The sequence below is a fragment of the Bidens hawaiensis genome, unplaced genomic scaffold (assembly GCF_021521415.1).
Source record: "Bidens hawaiensis isolate Kalapana, Puna unplaced genomic scaffold, B.hawaiensis_p1.1 tig00006387_1, whole genome shotgun sequence".
NCBI classification, from domain to species: Eukaryota; Viridiplantae; Streptophyta; class Magnoliopsida; order Asterales; family Asteraceae; genus Bidens; species Bidens hawaiensis.
In genome coordinates, this window is record NW_027491429.1 from 68,394 (window position 1) to 84,241 (window position 15,848).

The 15,848-nt window shown below is 33.5% G+C and overlaps 2 protein-coding genes across 2 annotated transcripts; one reads left to right on the plus strand and one right to left on the minus strand.

The window, feature by feature from the left end:
• Window positions 1–611: 611 nt before the first annotated feature.
• Window positions 612–4,145, minus strand: LOC143632346 (E3 ubiquitin-protein ligase At4g11680-like). Its single transcript, XM_077100887.1, has 4 exons — window positions 3,461–4,145; window positions 3,252–3,377; window positions 1,936–2,230; window positions 612–1,087 (listed from the first exon to the last, which is right to left on the minus strand). The coding sequence occupies exons 1-4, from the start codon at window positions 4,060–4,062 to the stop codon at window positions 896–898; spliced, it is 1,215 nt and encodes a 404-aa protein (XP_076957002.1). The 5' UTR covers window positions 4,063–4,145; the 3' UTR covers window positions 612–895.
• A 4,501-nt stretch (window positions 4,146–8,646) lies between these two features.
• LOC143632256 (S-adenosyl-L-methionine:benzoic acid/salicylic acid carboxyl methyltransferase 2-like) lies at window positions 8,647–11,598 on the plus strand. The gene is made up of 5 exons (XM_077100820.1): window positions 8,647–9,222; window positions 9,851–9,853; window positions 10,194–10,604; window positions 10,800–11,054; window positions 11,180–11,598. Exons 1-5 carry the CDS (start codon window positions 9,148–9,150, stop codon window positions 11,534–11,536), a joined length of 1,101 nt encoding a protein of 366 aa, XP_076956935.1. The 5' UTR covers window positions 8,647–9,147; the 3' UTR covers window positions 11,537–11,598.
• The last annotated feature ends 4,250 nt before the right edge of the window (window positions 11,599–15,848 follow it).

A 15,848-nucleotide genomic window follows, 5' to 3' on the forward strand; every position in this document is an offset into this window, starting at 1 on the left:
TACCTGGTCCTACCTGCGGGTACGGATAGAAACCGGTTCCGGCCGGGTACACTGGGTCGGGTCCGGACCGAGTATTTGTGCACCTCTAACCGAAAAGCGATTATCATGCTACTATCATGCACATAGGAAATCTTATGACCTTTGATAGGAAATCACTGGTAACAGATAGGAAATTAAAATGATAAATAAAACGGATAGATCAACGATTGTTTTCGGATACAGATTCATCACCGAAAACAAATCGTTGGGCTGTGATCTTTAACCTGATATACATACATACCACTACGGTTAGAGGATCGGGTCAAAGAACACCACTCGAAATGCCAAAATCGAGTTAGCAAAGAAAAATCAACTTTAACACAAAATCCATTGACCCGGTTCCATCTGAATACAGTCGGACCTGATTTGACCCGTATGGTTGGCTCGGAGATGGCTATCAACTTTGGTAAACCGACTGAAACCGAAGTCTGCTTCATGGAAATTGCCGAGGTTTTGGAGGCCATAATTCGACCCGCATGGTGAAACCTCACAATTTACTGTTTTTATTGAGCTCGTTTAAGTTTGAGCTTCTTATGAATGAGTCTGAAGTAGCTCACAAGCGCCTTGGCTCATTACATCTCTAAATAACGTTATGTAGACTCTAGGAATAGATATTACATACCGAAAGCCATAATGTTTTACAGTTAAAAATAATTAAGACTTTCAAACCATAAATTAGACACAAAATACATGCTTATTAAACAACCACCATTAACAACATACTCGATTCCATTTGATTTGATCGTCTAAACCAAAAGACCGACAATAACCATACTCTTAACTCGACAGAATCTCATCATTTCCTAAACGAATGCAACTCTGAGGTCCGCGAGTTTAACTTACCTTTCTTGATATTTCATACTTGTTGCTGATTAGACTCTTGCGTAGATGACGTGTCACTACTAGCCCCGATTTCAAACTTGCATAATGGACATAATGCCTTAATCTTTAACCACTTATCTACACATTCTATATGAAAAAAATGCATGCAAGGAAGCTCTCTCAGCAGATCATTATCCGCATATTTCGCCAAACATATGCAACAAACCTGCACCATTTTCAAGCTCTATATGTTTAAAAAAAAAAAAACCGGGTTTCACGTTAAAAAGGGTAAGTTTTTGTGGGTCAAAACAGGTTGTGCAATTTAATTAAAATTTAAATACAAAAGCTATATTATTAGTTTTATAGTTTATACAGTAATATTCTGACTTTTTCTTTCATAAAGCAATTTTGATAACAAAATAAAAATAAAAAAATTCAAACATTTGACTATACTTCAGCAACCGTCAACCGTGAGCTGCTCGAGATCGGCTCTCTAAAAATTCGAATCAAGCAGAGCTTAAAACAATTTGAGCATAAAAATAAGTTTGTTTAATAAACGAGGCTGAGCCTGGAGCTTCACTTATTGAGCTCAAGATGGCTTGCATGCCTAAACGAGCCTTATACAGTTTTTATTTAATATATTAAATATATATATATTTATATAATAATTATTATATATAAAATTACGATAAAAATTTAACTAAATTATATATATTTTATATATAAAAATAATAATCAAAATATATAATTATTTGGGTCCTATTAACAAGGCCGACCATGAGCCAACACAAAGTGGTCGACGGACCTAGGCCCGAAAATTTTAAAAATATATGTATTTTTAATGTTTAAATCCAATTACTCAACTCATTTAAGCTTATTTTTATTTTTTATAAACAAAAACTTTTTCCACAACCCAAATCATAACCAAGTAAGCCCATTAAAAAATTTTAATTATTTAAACCCAACAAAAAATTGTTTTACTCAAGGCCCAAAAAAAATTGCGCCTTCGGCCCAAAAAATTTTAATGATAATGGTTAACAAATAGAAGTGAGAAACAATAAGTTAAAAACTTACAGCATCTTCCCCGGAGATGGCCCGCTCTTTTTCTGTCCCTGGTGCTAGAATCCCGCCTTCATCAACTCCCGACTCGTCATTATCTTTAACGTCGTTAAATACATTTTTCTTTATTTTAAACTTGTGTGTCGGCAAAGCGTTCATAGACTCTTCACTTGCTCCCTTCACTTTGTTCATTTCCTCATGAACACCGAGGATTGAAATAATACAAGGCAGGCAACAGCATATCATTCCACATAATATGAACGGCATTGCGTACCCGATACAACTAAAACTTAGAAACACTATACACAGCCTGTAACAATAACAAAAGACATATTAAGGTTTCAAGTTTCAACCAATTTTCTCAGTTTTCTTTTAGGTTTTAATCCATTTGATCTGTTTATGTTCGTTTGTTTAATAAATGAACGAACATGAACAAAAAAATTATGCTTGATTATTTAAATGAACGAACATGAACAGATGTTGTGTTATTGACCGTTCGGTAATGTGTTCGTTTATGTTTGATCGTTTGTTTTCGTTAATGTTCATTCGTTTATATTCAGTCGCTTGCGTTTGTTTTTGCTTGTTAATGTCCATTCGTTTATGTTTGATCGTTTGAATTCGTTAATGTTTATTCATATATATTCGGCTGCCTACATTCGTTTATGTTTTGTTAATGTTCATTAGTTTATGTTCCATCCACGACTTCACGTTCGCTTGCTCATGTTCAGTTGTTAAGGTTTTTTCAGTGTTGTTGAGACTGGACCGGCCGGTCGAACCGGTGCGACCTGGAATCGGTCCACTGACCGGTTCAGTTCAACATAGTTCGCGACTTCGCTCGGCTCCCAGTGAACCGGCCGGTCTGAACCGGTTCGGCCGGTCGGACCGGAAAACCAGACCGGTTGAACCGGTTTTCTATGAAAAAAATATTTTTTTTTGAAAAATCATTTTTCCAGCCCAACCCGTCATTTTTTGACTAAAGTTGTCCGACCTGTAGGCCGTCCGATTCGGTGTCCGGTCCGGTTATGAAAACATTGGTTTTTTTTTTCTTTGGAATATTTTTTTTATTACCCTAACATTTATGTTCGTTCGTTTGTGTCTGTTTGTTCATTTATGTTCGTTTATGAAATAAATGAACGAATAAACAAAATCATTTCTTAAACGAACGAACACGAACACAAATTTTCTTTGCTTATGTGTTCGTGAACCGTCCGTTTCTCCAATAAAACCTTAACAAACAAACACGAACAACGCCTCGTTCGGTTCGTTTACAGTCCTACTTAAACATAGCCCAAATCGACCCATTTGTATATAACCAAGTTCAAAACTGCCACCTGTACAAATTGGGAGCATCAGCATATGATGAGTGACCGCCAAATATCCAAACGTTACCGACTACGAACCAAACAGCGAAAAAGCAATCCAAACCCATTTTAAAACGGTCCATAAGCTTAGCAATCCTGTTAACAATTTCCAACCGTTAGATCACACGAAAATTATATTATATCTAAACCATCTAATATAATATTCAAAAATAAATTACCTAACATTTGAACCCGCATTTAGCCAAGTCCGGATATCAGCTGACGTGGCAGCCCGGTTCTCCTCTTCTGAAGACCGAGCAAACGAAATTGTAATGTAAGAATTCGGTTCGGGCTGATTACTATTATCATTATTACCCTCGGAAGGTGGCTGTCGGGCCGGATTAGACCCATTTTGGGAACCCTGATTTCTATGAAGATAACGCCAATACAAAAACGGAAGACTTGCAATACACCCAGCGGTATAACCAATGATCCAAGCAAACAAAGGCGTTTGAGGCGTTTCGTTTTGTGAAATATACAAAACAACAACCGATGCAATGATCTCGCCCAAAGTAAACCCGAGCTCAATTAAAATCCACAATAAAGCGTCAAACGGGCTCCACCGATGGTGACCGAGTGTGACTGACCCGGTCAACGAACCCCGCCGGCCACGAGAGAGTACTTGGAGAGAGTCGTCGGATGTGTTAGATAATGTGTCATCGTCACCTCCGGTTTCCAAATCTATCACGTGTTCGTGAGTGTGTTCGCGAGTTTCGACTAGCAACGGGAATGTATCAGTTGCTTGGTCTATATTATTCTGCTCCTCAGTCGTTACAGCCATGTTAATTTCCTAATAACTGAAAAAGCGGTTGCATAACCGATGCTATACAGTTAAGATGCTTTAGCCCCCCTTAGGATCAATCAATACATAGATTCCTGCAAATAAGTAAGCTGCATAGTATGTTAAGCAATTTATAATGTATAAATTTTATATATAACATAGATCATTCGATTTCGATCGTATTAGAAGTGAGAACTAACTCTAGTAAAGGTTGACGCTATACAAAGACGACCCATGGAAGTGTACACTAAGCCTAACGTCATATCATACGAGCCATATGATGTCATACGTGCCCATATCGTGTCATATGAACCATACAATGTCACATGAAGTCATGAACCATATGATGGTGCAAAGATGGCATACGGGCCATACGATTAGGCAAAAAATGCTCATACAGGCCGTATAATAGAACGAAAAGCCGAAAAATGGCCATGAGGGCGGTATGATAGGACAAAAAATTATCAAACGGGCCGTATGACTTTGTCAGTGGTCACATCAGTCATTTCTGCATTAGTCAAACACATTATGTGGGTTGCATAATTTGCGGGCCATATGACCCATATGATCATTTTTGCATGTCATACAGCCCACATGTCACGTCAGTGGTATATGGATAGTGTGTTAGTGGTGTTTGTTTAGCTAAGCTCAACAAAATTGTAATTGTTTGAACAAAAATCAATCAAATGAAAGAGCTCAAACTTTAGCTAAGCTCAACAAAATTGTAATTGTTTGAACAAAAATCAATCAAATGAAAGAGCTCAAGTTTGAGCTTGGCTCGTGAGTTCGTTTTACAAACTTGAGCTCAGCTCGTTTATTATTTATTAATTAATTTTTATACGGTTTAAAATATTTTTCTATATTTTGAGTTTTCTCTCAAAATAAATTAAAACCTTAAACAAGCCTAAGCTCGGGTCAAGCTCGTGTAGTACCTTAAACGAGCCAAAGCTCAATAACTAAACAAGCTTTATTTTGGAATCGACCTCAAAAAAGCTCGCCTCTTTTCAAGCTTTTTTTATCAATCCGAGCTCCAGTAGTAGCTCGTTCAATAAAAGCTCGAATAAAAGTAGCTAAAAAAACTTGATTTGGAACGACATGAGCCGAGCTGGCTCATTTTCGTAACCGAGCCGAGCTGAGGCTCATTTAACTTCAAGGTCGAGCTCGAACCCACCCTGGCTCGACTTTAGAACAGCCCTGGCTTGCGAGCAGCTCGGCTCGTTTGCACCCCTAAATTTCACACCAAAAACTATAAAAAAAATCCAACCTGGAATTCAACTAAACCACCATTAATATCTTCTATAACCTATCAAATTAATTGTAAAAAATTAAAAATCAACAAATAAAACCCAAATAGTAAATACAAAGATTATCATATCTACCGATCATGGAACCCAAATTATGCGATGATAAATTCAAATTATATAAATAAAAAAAATAATAAAAAATTAAGAAATTGAACGTACCAGTGAATATACGATGCAAATTAAGGATTTTTATATGAAAAAATGACCTTAATTGCGGTTTAATTTCGTCTTTTTTCTTCACCCAGAAAGAATCATTGATGGATTTTGATCTTATTATTATTATTATTAATATTATTGTGTTGTTGAGAATTAGGTCAAAAGACGGATTTTTTAGCAAAAAAGTCAATATGTTCATACATAAAATAAATAAAGACCCAACCTTAAATGTATTAAATGTATTGTAATGAATAGTAGACCCGTTTGGATCTGACCCGGGATTTGACAACTTGTTTCTAGCATGCCCAGACGTAGAACCGATTAAAAGTATACGGTTTGAGTTTTGATAAGGTCTGGTCTGGCGGGTCTGGTTCCGGCAATTTGAAACGAGATTTGTAACGTTGAGTTCATTTGGTCAAACTACCGTTTTGGTGATGAATAGTCTGACGTGGGATTTGATAACTTGTTTTAAGCATTCCCAGATGCATAACCGATTAAAAGTATACGGTTTGGGTTTTGATAGGGTATGGTTTAGTGGGTACGGTCCTAGCTATTTGAAACGAGATCTGTAACGTTGACTTTCATCTGGTCAAACTACCGTTTTCGTGATGAATAGTAGATCCGTTTAGACCAAAACCAATCTGGCCTAGGATCTGATAACTTGTTTCTAGCAGAGCAGATACATAACATATTAAAAGTATACGCTTTGAGTTTTGATATGGTTTGGTGGGTCTGATTTCGGCAATTTGAAGCAAGATCTATAGTTGACTTTCATATAGTCAAACAACGGTTTTCATGATGAATAGATTGGATTTTGATTTGGGTTGTCTTTTGTTAGTCATTGATTTAATGGTTCATAATGTGTTATTTGAGCGGAATTCAACGCAGTTTATGTAGAGCCGTCTCAGTGAATCGATAGTTAGGGAAGATATTTAGGCTACTTGCTGATAATGGTCTTCTCATGTTAAAACCAGATTGTTTTTTTAGTTTGAATTGTAATCGGATTTTGCGGATCTTACTTCAAACCCGCTTCTAGAAACGATTATCGCAGGTTCGGGTGTGATGGGTTTTGCAAGTCTGACCCATTTTCTGCTCACCCCTAGTTGTAGTTACGCTAGCAAGCCTAGTGTTTTAAAAAGATTACGAAGACCTTTTAGCCATTAGATTATATTAGTAAATGATTAAGATGAAATTAATGACATCATGTGTTTTTACACTATTTAAGAAATGACTCATTTTAAAAATAAAGCTCACTTCATAATCTGTTCCTTTTTATAAAAAAAACAAAAACACCATTTTTAGAAAATTACTAAAAGTATAAATTAATTAATTAATAAATAAAAGACGCTTCACAAAACTTATGAACTTAAAAACACATTGTAGAAACAAAACATCATAGTAGCTTTGTCTATTATTTTAATAAAGTAAACCAAAGTGAATATATATGAACTAAAACACCATGCATTATAACATATATATATACTAAAACTTAATCATTGTTCGCTCAAAAATAAAACACAATGGTATCGCAGGGTTAGGATAGGTTGTTTATAAAATTTATAATCGTGTAATAAAAAATGGAATGAACGGGTGAATGAAAATATAAAAAGGTTAAGAAAAAAAATTAAACATTAACCGTCCATAACCTAGTTTGGTTACCTTTGACTAATGGTGGTTGACTGATTGAGTATTTGAACTAATTAAAAAGATTAGAATGATTCTAGAATCCTATATGGCTATTTCTAATAACAAATCATCACATGTTACTCGAATCCTTAAGTTGCCTCCAACCATGACCATGCATGATATGGTTTATTATATTAATAATCCATGTGAGTGTAATTTCATAATTCTCATATGTTTAATTTAGTTTAAGAAAGTAAACATCAACACTCTCTAATTTTATATCACACATTGTTGTTAGTACTTGATCTTCTAGTACTTAGAAAAACCTTTTGTGAATCACATGTATATTTATTAGACAATAAACACTTATCGAAAATCATTTATGGGTAGGATGAGCAATGAACGAACAGTTAACCGAACTGTTTCAAAAACTGTCAAAACTAACCGAATTTCAGTTATCGGTTTTTTTGCCATCGCTTAACCGAATCAAACGATTCATATTTTCAAATTTTTATAGCTTTTATACCTCCATTTCATTATTTTATGTTTTATACCCCCAATTCATGTATTTATACATTCATTTCATTCTTTTATTTATATCTTGATATCATCTATTTATATAATGCATAAATTTTATGTACTTCTAAGTAAAAATTTTAGCTAAAATATGATTTTGGTTATTAACCAAACCAAAATAATGAACCGATATTACGAATAAACTATTTAAATTAAAATTTTAAATGGTTTGATTATATATATATAAGCCATCATCATCATAAAAAACCATAATTCGTATATTACCAATGGATAGTAAAATTCATTTTTTTTCAGTGGTCGGTGTGGATAAAACTCTTGCCACTAAAATCATTATTTTAGTTGTTTTTGTTAATAATTTACACACTCATGATCTTCATGAACTAATTAAGTATTTGAAGTTTTGAACTAATTAAATATATAATGGTTTGACTGATTCTAAAATTTTAAAAATAAAGTATCTTCATGGATCACCATATATTTTGGGATTAATATTTTAAGTCTGCAACATTTCTAATATTCAAAACTTGTATATTCCACTAGGAATTTGTTTTGTAAATGGATAAATTTGTAAAAGTATTTTTTGAAAGTTTTCTAATACTTCTTGATATAAATATAATTATAAATATATTTTGGTGTTGTAAAATATTAGTTTTTTATTACTTCAGATATAACTCAATCTTTTTATAAAATTTATATTGAAACGTAAAAAACAAGTTAATAAAAAGCTATGAATTTACAGTTTTAAAAATGTTAGATATTTTATGTTGTTAGAGAACAACTAAATTTAACGTTAGATGTCAAATAAATATTATTTAAAAAAATAAATTTTATAAAATTTATATTGAAACGTAGAAAACAAGTTCATCAAAAAAAGCTATGAATTTATAGTTTTAAAAATGTTAAGATATTTTATGTTGTTAGAGAACAACAAAATTTAACGTTAGATGTCAAATGGAAAAAATATTTATAAAAAATAAAATTGAAGTTACGGCCAAACTAACCTTGATTGGGATATTCTCATTAATAAAAGAAAAAAACAAACAAACTTTAAAAATATTACGTGTTTTCATTACTATTTCAAACTTTTAGCCAATTATACATAAAAAAAATATTGTTTAACTAGTTTTTAAAGTGATGATACGTGATCAAACAAAAACATGTGGAAATAGTACTTGTCTGAGTTTTGCTTACGTACAAGAGACAATAATAATACGGTCATATGCTTGCATTTTGAATCATTTGACACCTTCTATAAACAAATACTAAATGCTTTTCACGACCATCATGAAATATGAAAAGAATAATGGTTTTTTTTAATGATTATAAAATCATTAATTGTAGTACAAGATGTGTATAAATAGAAGTATAGCCCAAACTCTATAGCTATAATTAAACTTGTATCTTGTTGTATAGTGTTTTAGTGTGAGATAAACGAGTGTATATTCGAGTCACTGGGAGAGCTATGGACGTTAGTCAGGTGCTTCGTATGAACGGTGGGGATAGAGATTATAGCTACTCCAACAATTCGTTTTTACAGGTACGATGAATCTTATGTCGTTGCTATTAATATATATATATATTAAAAAGATGATTATATCCCTCTCACAACATCACTATTCATTTTACTATTCACTTTTTAATATTTTATTAATTATTATAATCACTAATTCATTAATCATAATTTCATAAATAACAATAATGGTTTTTACTTCTTTTATTATAAATATTTTGTCAACTAATACAAATATTTAACCAACTATATTATTAAACACTAGACTTGGGCAAATGTCGGTTTTACATATTTTATTTTTGGTTAAACGATTTTCTTAAACTTTGCTTTCATTTTTTTATAGTTGCCTTTACAATGACCAAAACTTTTTTATGATTTAAAAATATCTCATCGTCACATGGTTTATATCCGCATTTCAACGTTTGATACCTAGCTCGCCTTTAAAATATTATTTTAGGATTACTAATTTATGTTTACGAATGTGTGTTGGTACCGCTGATACGAACCGAATTTGTGTTGGTTCGCAACAGTAACATGCCTGTCTTTTTGGTTCCACATATGAAAATTTGTTGTATTTTGGCATTGACGGGTTTATTTCTTTTGTTTAGTTTCGATGTCATAACTTGATACAGACTGACTTTGCATCGACTTGCAGCGAGTTTATGGTTTAACGTTTTTACTTATATATTTTTTTTGATTTAACGGACCCGTCGCGAAGCGCGGGTCCTAAATCCTAGTTTAAGTTTAAATCCAAGATTTCTCTTGCATGCTTTAAATCCGTCAGAAATCCATCGGGAAAATAGTAGTGGGGTAATATCATTTATGATAGATTGCTGACGGATAAATTTACTGAAAAATATGTCCTGTTAAGAATGATTTGTCATACATAGCTACTAATACGTATGTATGTATGTATGTATATATAATATGTGTGTGTGAGTGTTTATTATTGATGCATGAAGAAACTAACTTATAAATTTTGTTTATGCGCGACAGAGAAGGTTATATCAATGACAAAACCCATAATCGATGACGCTTTGGCAAATCTCTATTTAGATATGAATCACCCCAAAAACCTAATCATGGCGGATCTTGGATGTTCATCTGGACCGAACACATTACTAGTGGCATCGGAGCTCATCAAGTCAATCGACAAGATTCGACTCAAGTTAGGCAGCGATGAATTACCCGAAATACAATTCTACTTGAATGACCTTCCACACAATGATTTCAACACCATTTTTCACTATGTGTCAAAATTTCAAAAGAACCTTAGGAACCAAATGTTGTCCAACTCTTCTCCAACGTGTTATGTTTCGGGTGTTCCTGGATCGTTCTATAACAGATTGTTTCCTAGAAAAAGCATTCATTTTGTCTACTCTTCATATAGTCTCATGTGGCTCTCCCAGGTATATATTAGGTATATATATATATATACAGATATAAAAAGTGATAAAATTACACTTAAATAACATTAAAATATAAATTTTTATAGAAAACGTTAGTTATTAAGAGTTCTGTAATGATACTCACATATATATACACACACATGTGCATGTATGTGTGTGAATAAACTTCTAATGGAACATATGATAATTGAACAGGTTCCTGAAATGGTGAACACAAACAAAGGGAATATATACATGTCAACAACAAGCCCTCCAAGTGTAATAAAAGCGTATCATGAACAATTTCAAAACGATTTTTTCACGTTTCTCAAGTGTCGTGCGGAGGAGGTGGTGAGTGGTGGATGCATGGTTTTGACGATACTAGGGAGGCAAAGCGATGATCCTTGTAGCAAAGAATGTTGTTACGTATGGGACCTCTTAGCCACGTCTCTAAATGATATGGTTTCTGAGGTATAAACAATGGTTTAAACTTTAAACACTGTACACTCTTTGTGAAATAAACAAAAAGTTACTTAAAGTTATTCTTAATTTTTTTTAATTTTGCGTCAAGAGTATAATATACTATCTCTCAATAGGGACTTATAGAAGAAGAGAAATTGGATTCATTTAACATTCCACAGTACACTCCAAGTCCTAAAGTTAGTAACGAAGTCGAGAAAGAAGGCTCGTTCGTGATTGATCGCCTTGAGGTTTCCGAAGTGAATTGGGATGCAAGCACAGACCACAATCTTAATTTATCTGGAGAGCATGAGCAAGGATACAATATGGGCAAATGCATGAGAGCGGTCGCAGAGCCTTTGGTCTTGAGTCACTTTGGCGAGTCGGTTATTGAGGAGGTGTTTAAGAGATACACAAATAATATCAAGGTTTCAATGTCTAAAGAGAAGACCACGCTCGTTAATGTTACGGTGTCGATGACCCGAAAAGGATGATCTTTTTGTGCTTTAAGTGTCTAGGACTAAGAATGAACTATTTTGATTGTTTTTTGTTACATTTAAGAATGTAATTGGTTTTGCATAAGGTTTATAATAAAATGTTTTTTTTTATCTTTGATCTGGTTGAACACTATTTTGCATTTCATTGCCTAATAAACTATTCTAATACTTACAAAATGAAATTAATAATTAATACATACATGTATATAGATATGTTTATGTAGTTATGTATGTATAGGGTATATATGCTGTGTCTTCAAGGTTTTGTGAGGTATTAAATAGTATAGGGGGTTATGTGTCATTGTTAGGAAGTAGGAGGTTATAGTTGTAAATAATCATCATAACAGAGTTCGTTAAATATACAATTCTTTATCTCTTAATTGCTCGGTTACCATTTTGTATCGTAACAATAGGTCTTTCAACACCATTAAGGAATATATATGACAAATTATTCTTAATGGAACGTATTCTGTCAGTAAATTTATCCGCCCCTAATTTATCACGAATTGTTGGAGTGTTCTTATGACATTCGATATTAGGTCGTTATCACTTTGCATCCGTCTTCGTCTCCAGTCTCTGCTATGCTAGGGCGGTTTCGTTCTTGTATCACCGTGCAACTCATTGTTGTAGGTATATGTGTTTTACATCATAGGTTAAAAACTTTTAATACTTGTTTGTTTTGGTTATTACATCTTCTACAAATAGTTAGGATTTTAATAAGTATTTTTAATTTGGTCTGAATACATTTGTATTGTTTTACATGTTTTTAATACTCTTTATAGGGCTTCACTCTCATGTGATTTTCATTCTTTGTAGCTAAGGGTGTAAATGAGTCGAGCCAAGCCCGAACTCGGCTTGTTTAGACTTACAAGAACTCAAGCTCGGCTCGTTTCGAGCTCTTTTTCTAAAGCTCAAACTCAGCTCACTAGTCATTTTTCGACCCTGGTTGTGCGGTGCGAAACTAATACATGGAAGTTCAAAGGAGGTAAAAAATGAAAATACAAAAGGCTCGAGTATGGGCTCGATAACTAAACAAGCTTTATATGAGGCTTGGGCTTGAAAACGCTCGTTTCATTTCAAAATTTTTATTATATCAATCTCAAGTAACTCTCAAGCGGCTCTGACATATTCGAAGCATGTGATTCTTGCCTAAGGCTATGTGTAGTGGAGGGGCTACAAAATGAGCGTTTTACGTCATGAGGCGCCCAGTCAACAAATGATGAGTTTTTGTTTTTGGGGTGTAATGGTGTTGTAGCTCTCTCTCTCTCTATATATATATGTATATATATACACCACACACAATCCATTTAATAATAAAAAAATCAAGATGGAAGCAGGCGATAAATACTATGCCCCCTATCACCCCACAATTCCAGGGGGGGGGGGAGGGGGGGTTCTCTGCCCAAAGACCACGTCCACTGCAGGTGGCCTAAATAAGAAAAATCCTCACCCGTTGACATGCCATAACTCCATTCTTTTAGAGGCCCAATCAAAGTTTAATCATTAAGCCCAGATAGATATAAGATAATCCAAACAAAACAAGTTTCTTCCTTGATGAGCAATCATATTCACATGGGCATGATAATGAGTAATGAAGAGACATTGCTTTATTAGGTTAACCCATGTGATACTAATATTAAATCTTTGGTTAATTTATATTATCAGAAAACATGTCCTAAAGTAAATATTCCTTTCTATTCAAATATAATCACTCCAAGTTTCTTTTTCCGTGAACGTTTAAAGTTAATTAAACAAACACAAACATATTTTTATTCATGGTCGTTCAATTTGTTTACATCCCTACCTACTATAAACAAGTTTGATAAAACTTAGTTAAATCAAATAATTGTGAAAACTAATTATATAATACACGGATCATATATATATATATTCATATTTTTAATCTTTCTAGATGATTGTAAGCAAAAGATAGAAACCATGACGAAATCTAATAAAATAAGTGGTTTATGTGACAATAAATTAAAACAAATATTATTTTTTGAGTTTGCACCGACCAAAAAGATGTGCATTAAGCATTATTTAATCAACCGTGGATTTTACTTTATACCACCACCACGAGGTATAATATCTATCTATTCTAATAAAAGCCTACCATTTTTGCCACTTGTTAATATCATAGGCCTCCTCACCTTTTTTTCAACCAATTTTCATATATGGTCCTTATCTTTTAAGTCATTTAAATATATGACATTAAACTTATAGATTTATTCCAACTAAATCCATTACTATATATAACAAGTATTCTCCATGTGGATTGACAAGAGACGATTGGTGAATTTTGAAGAGTTAATTAAAGTGTTTATTATGGTTCATATTCAAAATAATAAACAATAAACATTCGATTCATAATATGTGGAATGAGAACAATCGACTTGGACTAAATCCTGATAACGTCAGCGGCTAAGCCTTAGCCTTTAATACCTAAAAATACATATGATTATAAAACTAAAAGTTTTCTGGTTGACCTGAAACCTAGAATTCGGACCCAAGAACCAACCTCAATTACTTCGGTTCAGGTTCGGGTTAGTATTTTCTTGGGTTTGAGTTTCTCAGGCCGGGTTAATTTGGGTTCATGTACGGGTTTTCTTGGGTTGGGTTTCATGTTACGGGTAAAAGTGACAGCCCTACTTTCAACGATTATAAATAAGAATCACTACCTTCACTTGATGCAACTTAAATCTTCTAATATTCTTCTAACTCAGAATAATCACTATTATTTGAACATGGTTTTAATGTTAGTATGTATTTTTTATTTTCCTGGCAATTACATTCATATGAAATAAACAAATAATTTTGTTATATTTACATTTTCTGTTTTTATGTTGCTTGATTATACAATTTTTAATTGTAAAATATAAAGTCAATTGTCATACACAGAATATTAATGATAACAAATTTATCATGATCAATCAATTTCAAATTGTAAAGATTCCAAGGATGATTATATAATCAAAGTTCAGATATATGGTTTTTGGGTTAATCATGTTTTTTGGATAAACATGAGCAGATGTTCTCAATTAATGACATCATATTAATTGATTAAAAGCTATGATATTTTATGTGTATGGATATTTTTTGTAACATCCTACTTTCGGTTATTATAATAAAAATAAATTTCGTTATTTCATAGTGGGTCGTTATCGGTTTAGATAAATAGAATACGAGTTGGGCTAGTGTTGGGTAAATGAATATGGGTTATGGACTTGGGTTAGGAAAGAAAGAAGGAAAGACCATGGGCTTAAGCCCATGATCCATATATATAAACCCTTAATATCCATTTAATCCTCATTCACACATATTCCATACACCATTCATAACACACACTTAAGATTTCTCTCTAGTTCTTCCTTATCTCTAGCCGAAATCAAGAAGGAAACCGAGCACCGACCCGAGGTAATGATAGTTTAATATTGTACGAGCCTAAAACGTTAGTTATAGTCGCGTAACGACGAACCGACACCGTTAAACCGTTTAAATCACAAGATCCGGGTGGAATCGGGTATAAACCGGACCTAAGATGAGTTTAGGGATCACCCTAACTCAAATCTGGATCAAACGGGACGAAAAACGATGAAAACGGTGGAAGAACGAGTGAGATCTCGTTTTTGACGCGGTTTTCCGGCGATGACGGCGCCGGAAAAGATAAAGGTGTCAGGTAATGTTCCCTGAGCTAACCCTAGTTCGCTAAGGAAACTTAGAGAACTAGAGGGAGATTCTTTAGCTAGTTCGCTAAGGAAACTTAGAGAATCAGAGGGTGATTCTTTAGCTAGTTCGCTAAGGAAACTTAGAGAACTAGAGGGTGATTCTTTAGCTGATTCGCTAAGGGAACTTTGAGAACTAGAGGGTGATTCTTTAGCTAGTTCGCTAAGGAAATTTAGAGAACTAGAGGGTGATTCTTTAGCTAGTTCGCTAAGGAAACTTAGAGAATCAGATGGTGATTCTTTAGCTAGTTTGCTAAGGAAACTTAGAGAACTAGAGGGTGATTCTTTAGCTGATTCGCTAAGGGAACTTAGAGAACCAGAGGGTGATTCTTTAGCTGATTCGCATAAGGAAGCCTAAAGAACTAGGCTTGATTCTTTATCCGATTCGTTAAGGAAAAGGGTAACGAATCACCCTTGATTCTTTAAGACCATTCGTTAACAAAGATAACGAATCAGAAGGTCTAATTCGCTAAGACCAAAGTAACGAATTGAAGTTTAACAGAAGGACAGAATGGTCCCTGAACTTAGAAAGGAATGAATTAATTACAAATAAGCTAGTGATATGGCTAGTAATAGATAATTAATAC

Excerpts from the sequence above, each read along its gene's own strand:
- LOC143632346 (XM_077100887.1), bottom strand. The coding sequence starts at position 4,062 with ATGGCTGTAACGACTGAGGAGCAGAATAATATAGACCAAGCAACTGAT. Across the intron at positions 3,378-3,460 it reads AATGCGGGTTCAAATGTTAG|GATTGCTAAGCTTATGGACC; the intron begins GTAATTTATTTT and ends AATTGTTAACAG. Across the intron at positions 2,231-3,251 it reads GATGCTCCCAATTTGTACAG|GCTGTGTATAGTGTTTCTAA; the intron begins GTGGCAGTTTTG and ends TTATTGTTACAG.
- LOC143632256 (XM_077100820.1), top strand. The coding sequence starts at position 9,148 with ATGGACGTTAGTCAGGTGCTTCGTATGAACGGTGGGGATAGAGATTAT. Across the intron at positions 10,605-10,799 it reads GTCTCATGTGGCTCTCCCAG|GTTCCTGAAATGGTGAACAC; the intron begins GTATATATTAGG and ends ATAATTGAACAG. Across the intron at positions 11,055-11,179 it reads TAAATGATATGGTTTCTGAG|GGACTTATAGAAGAAGAGAA; the intron begins GTATAAACAATG and ends ATCTCTCAATAG.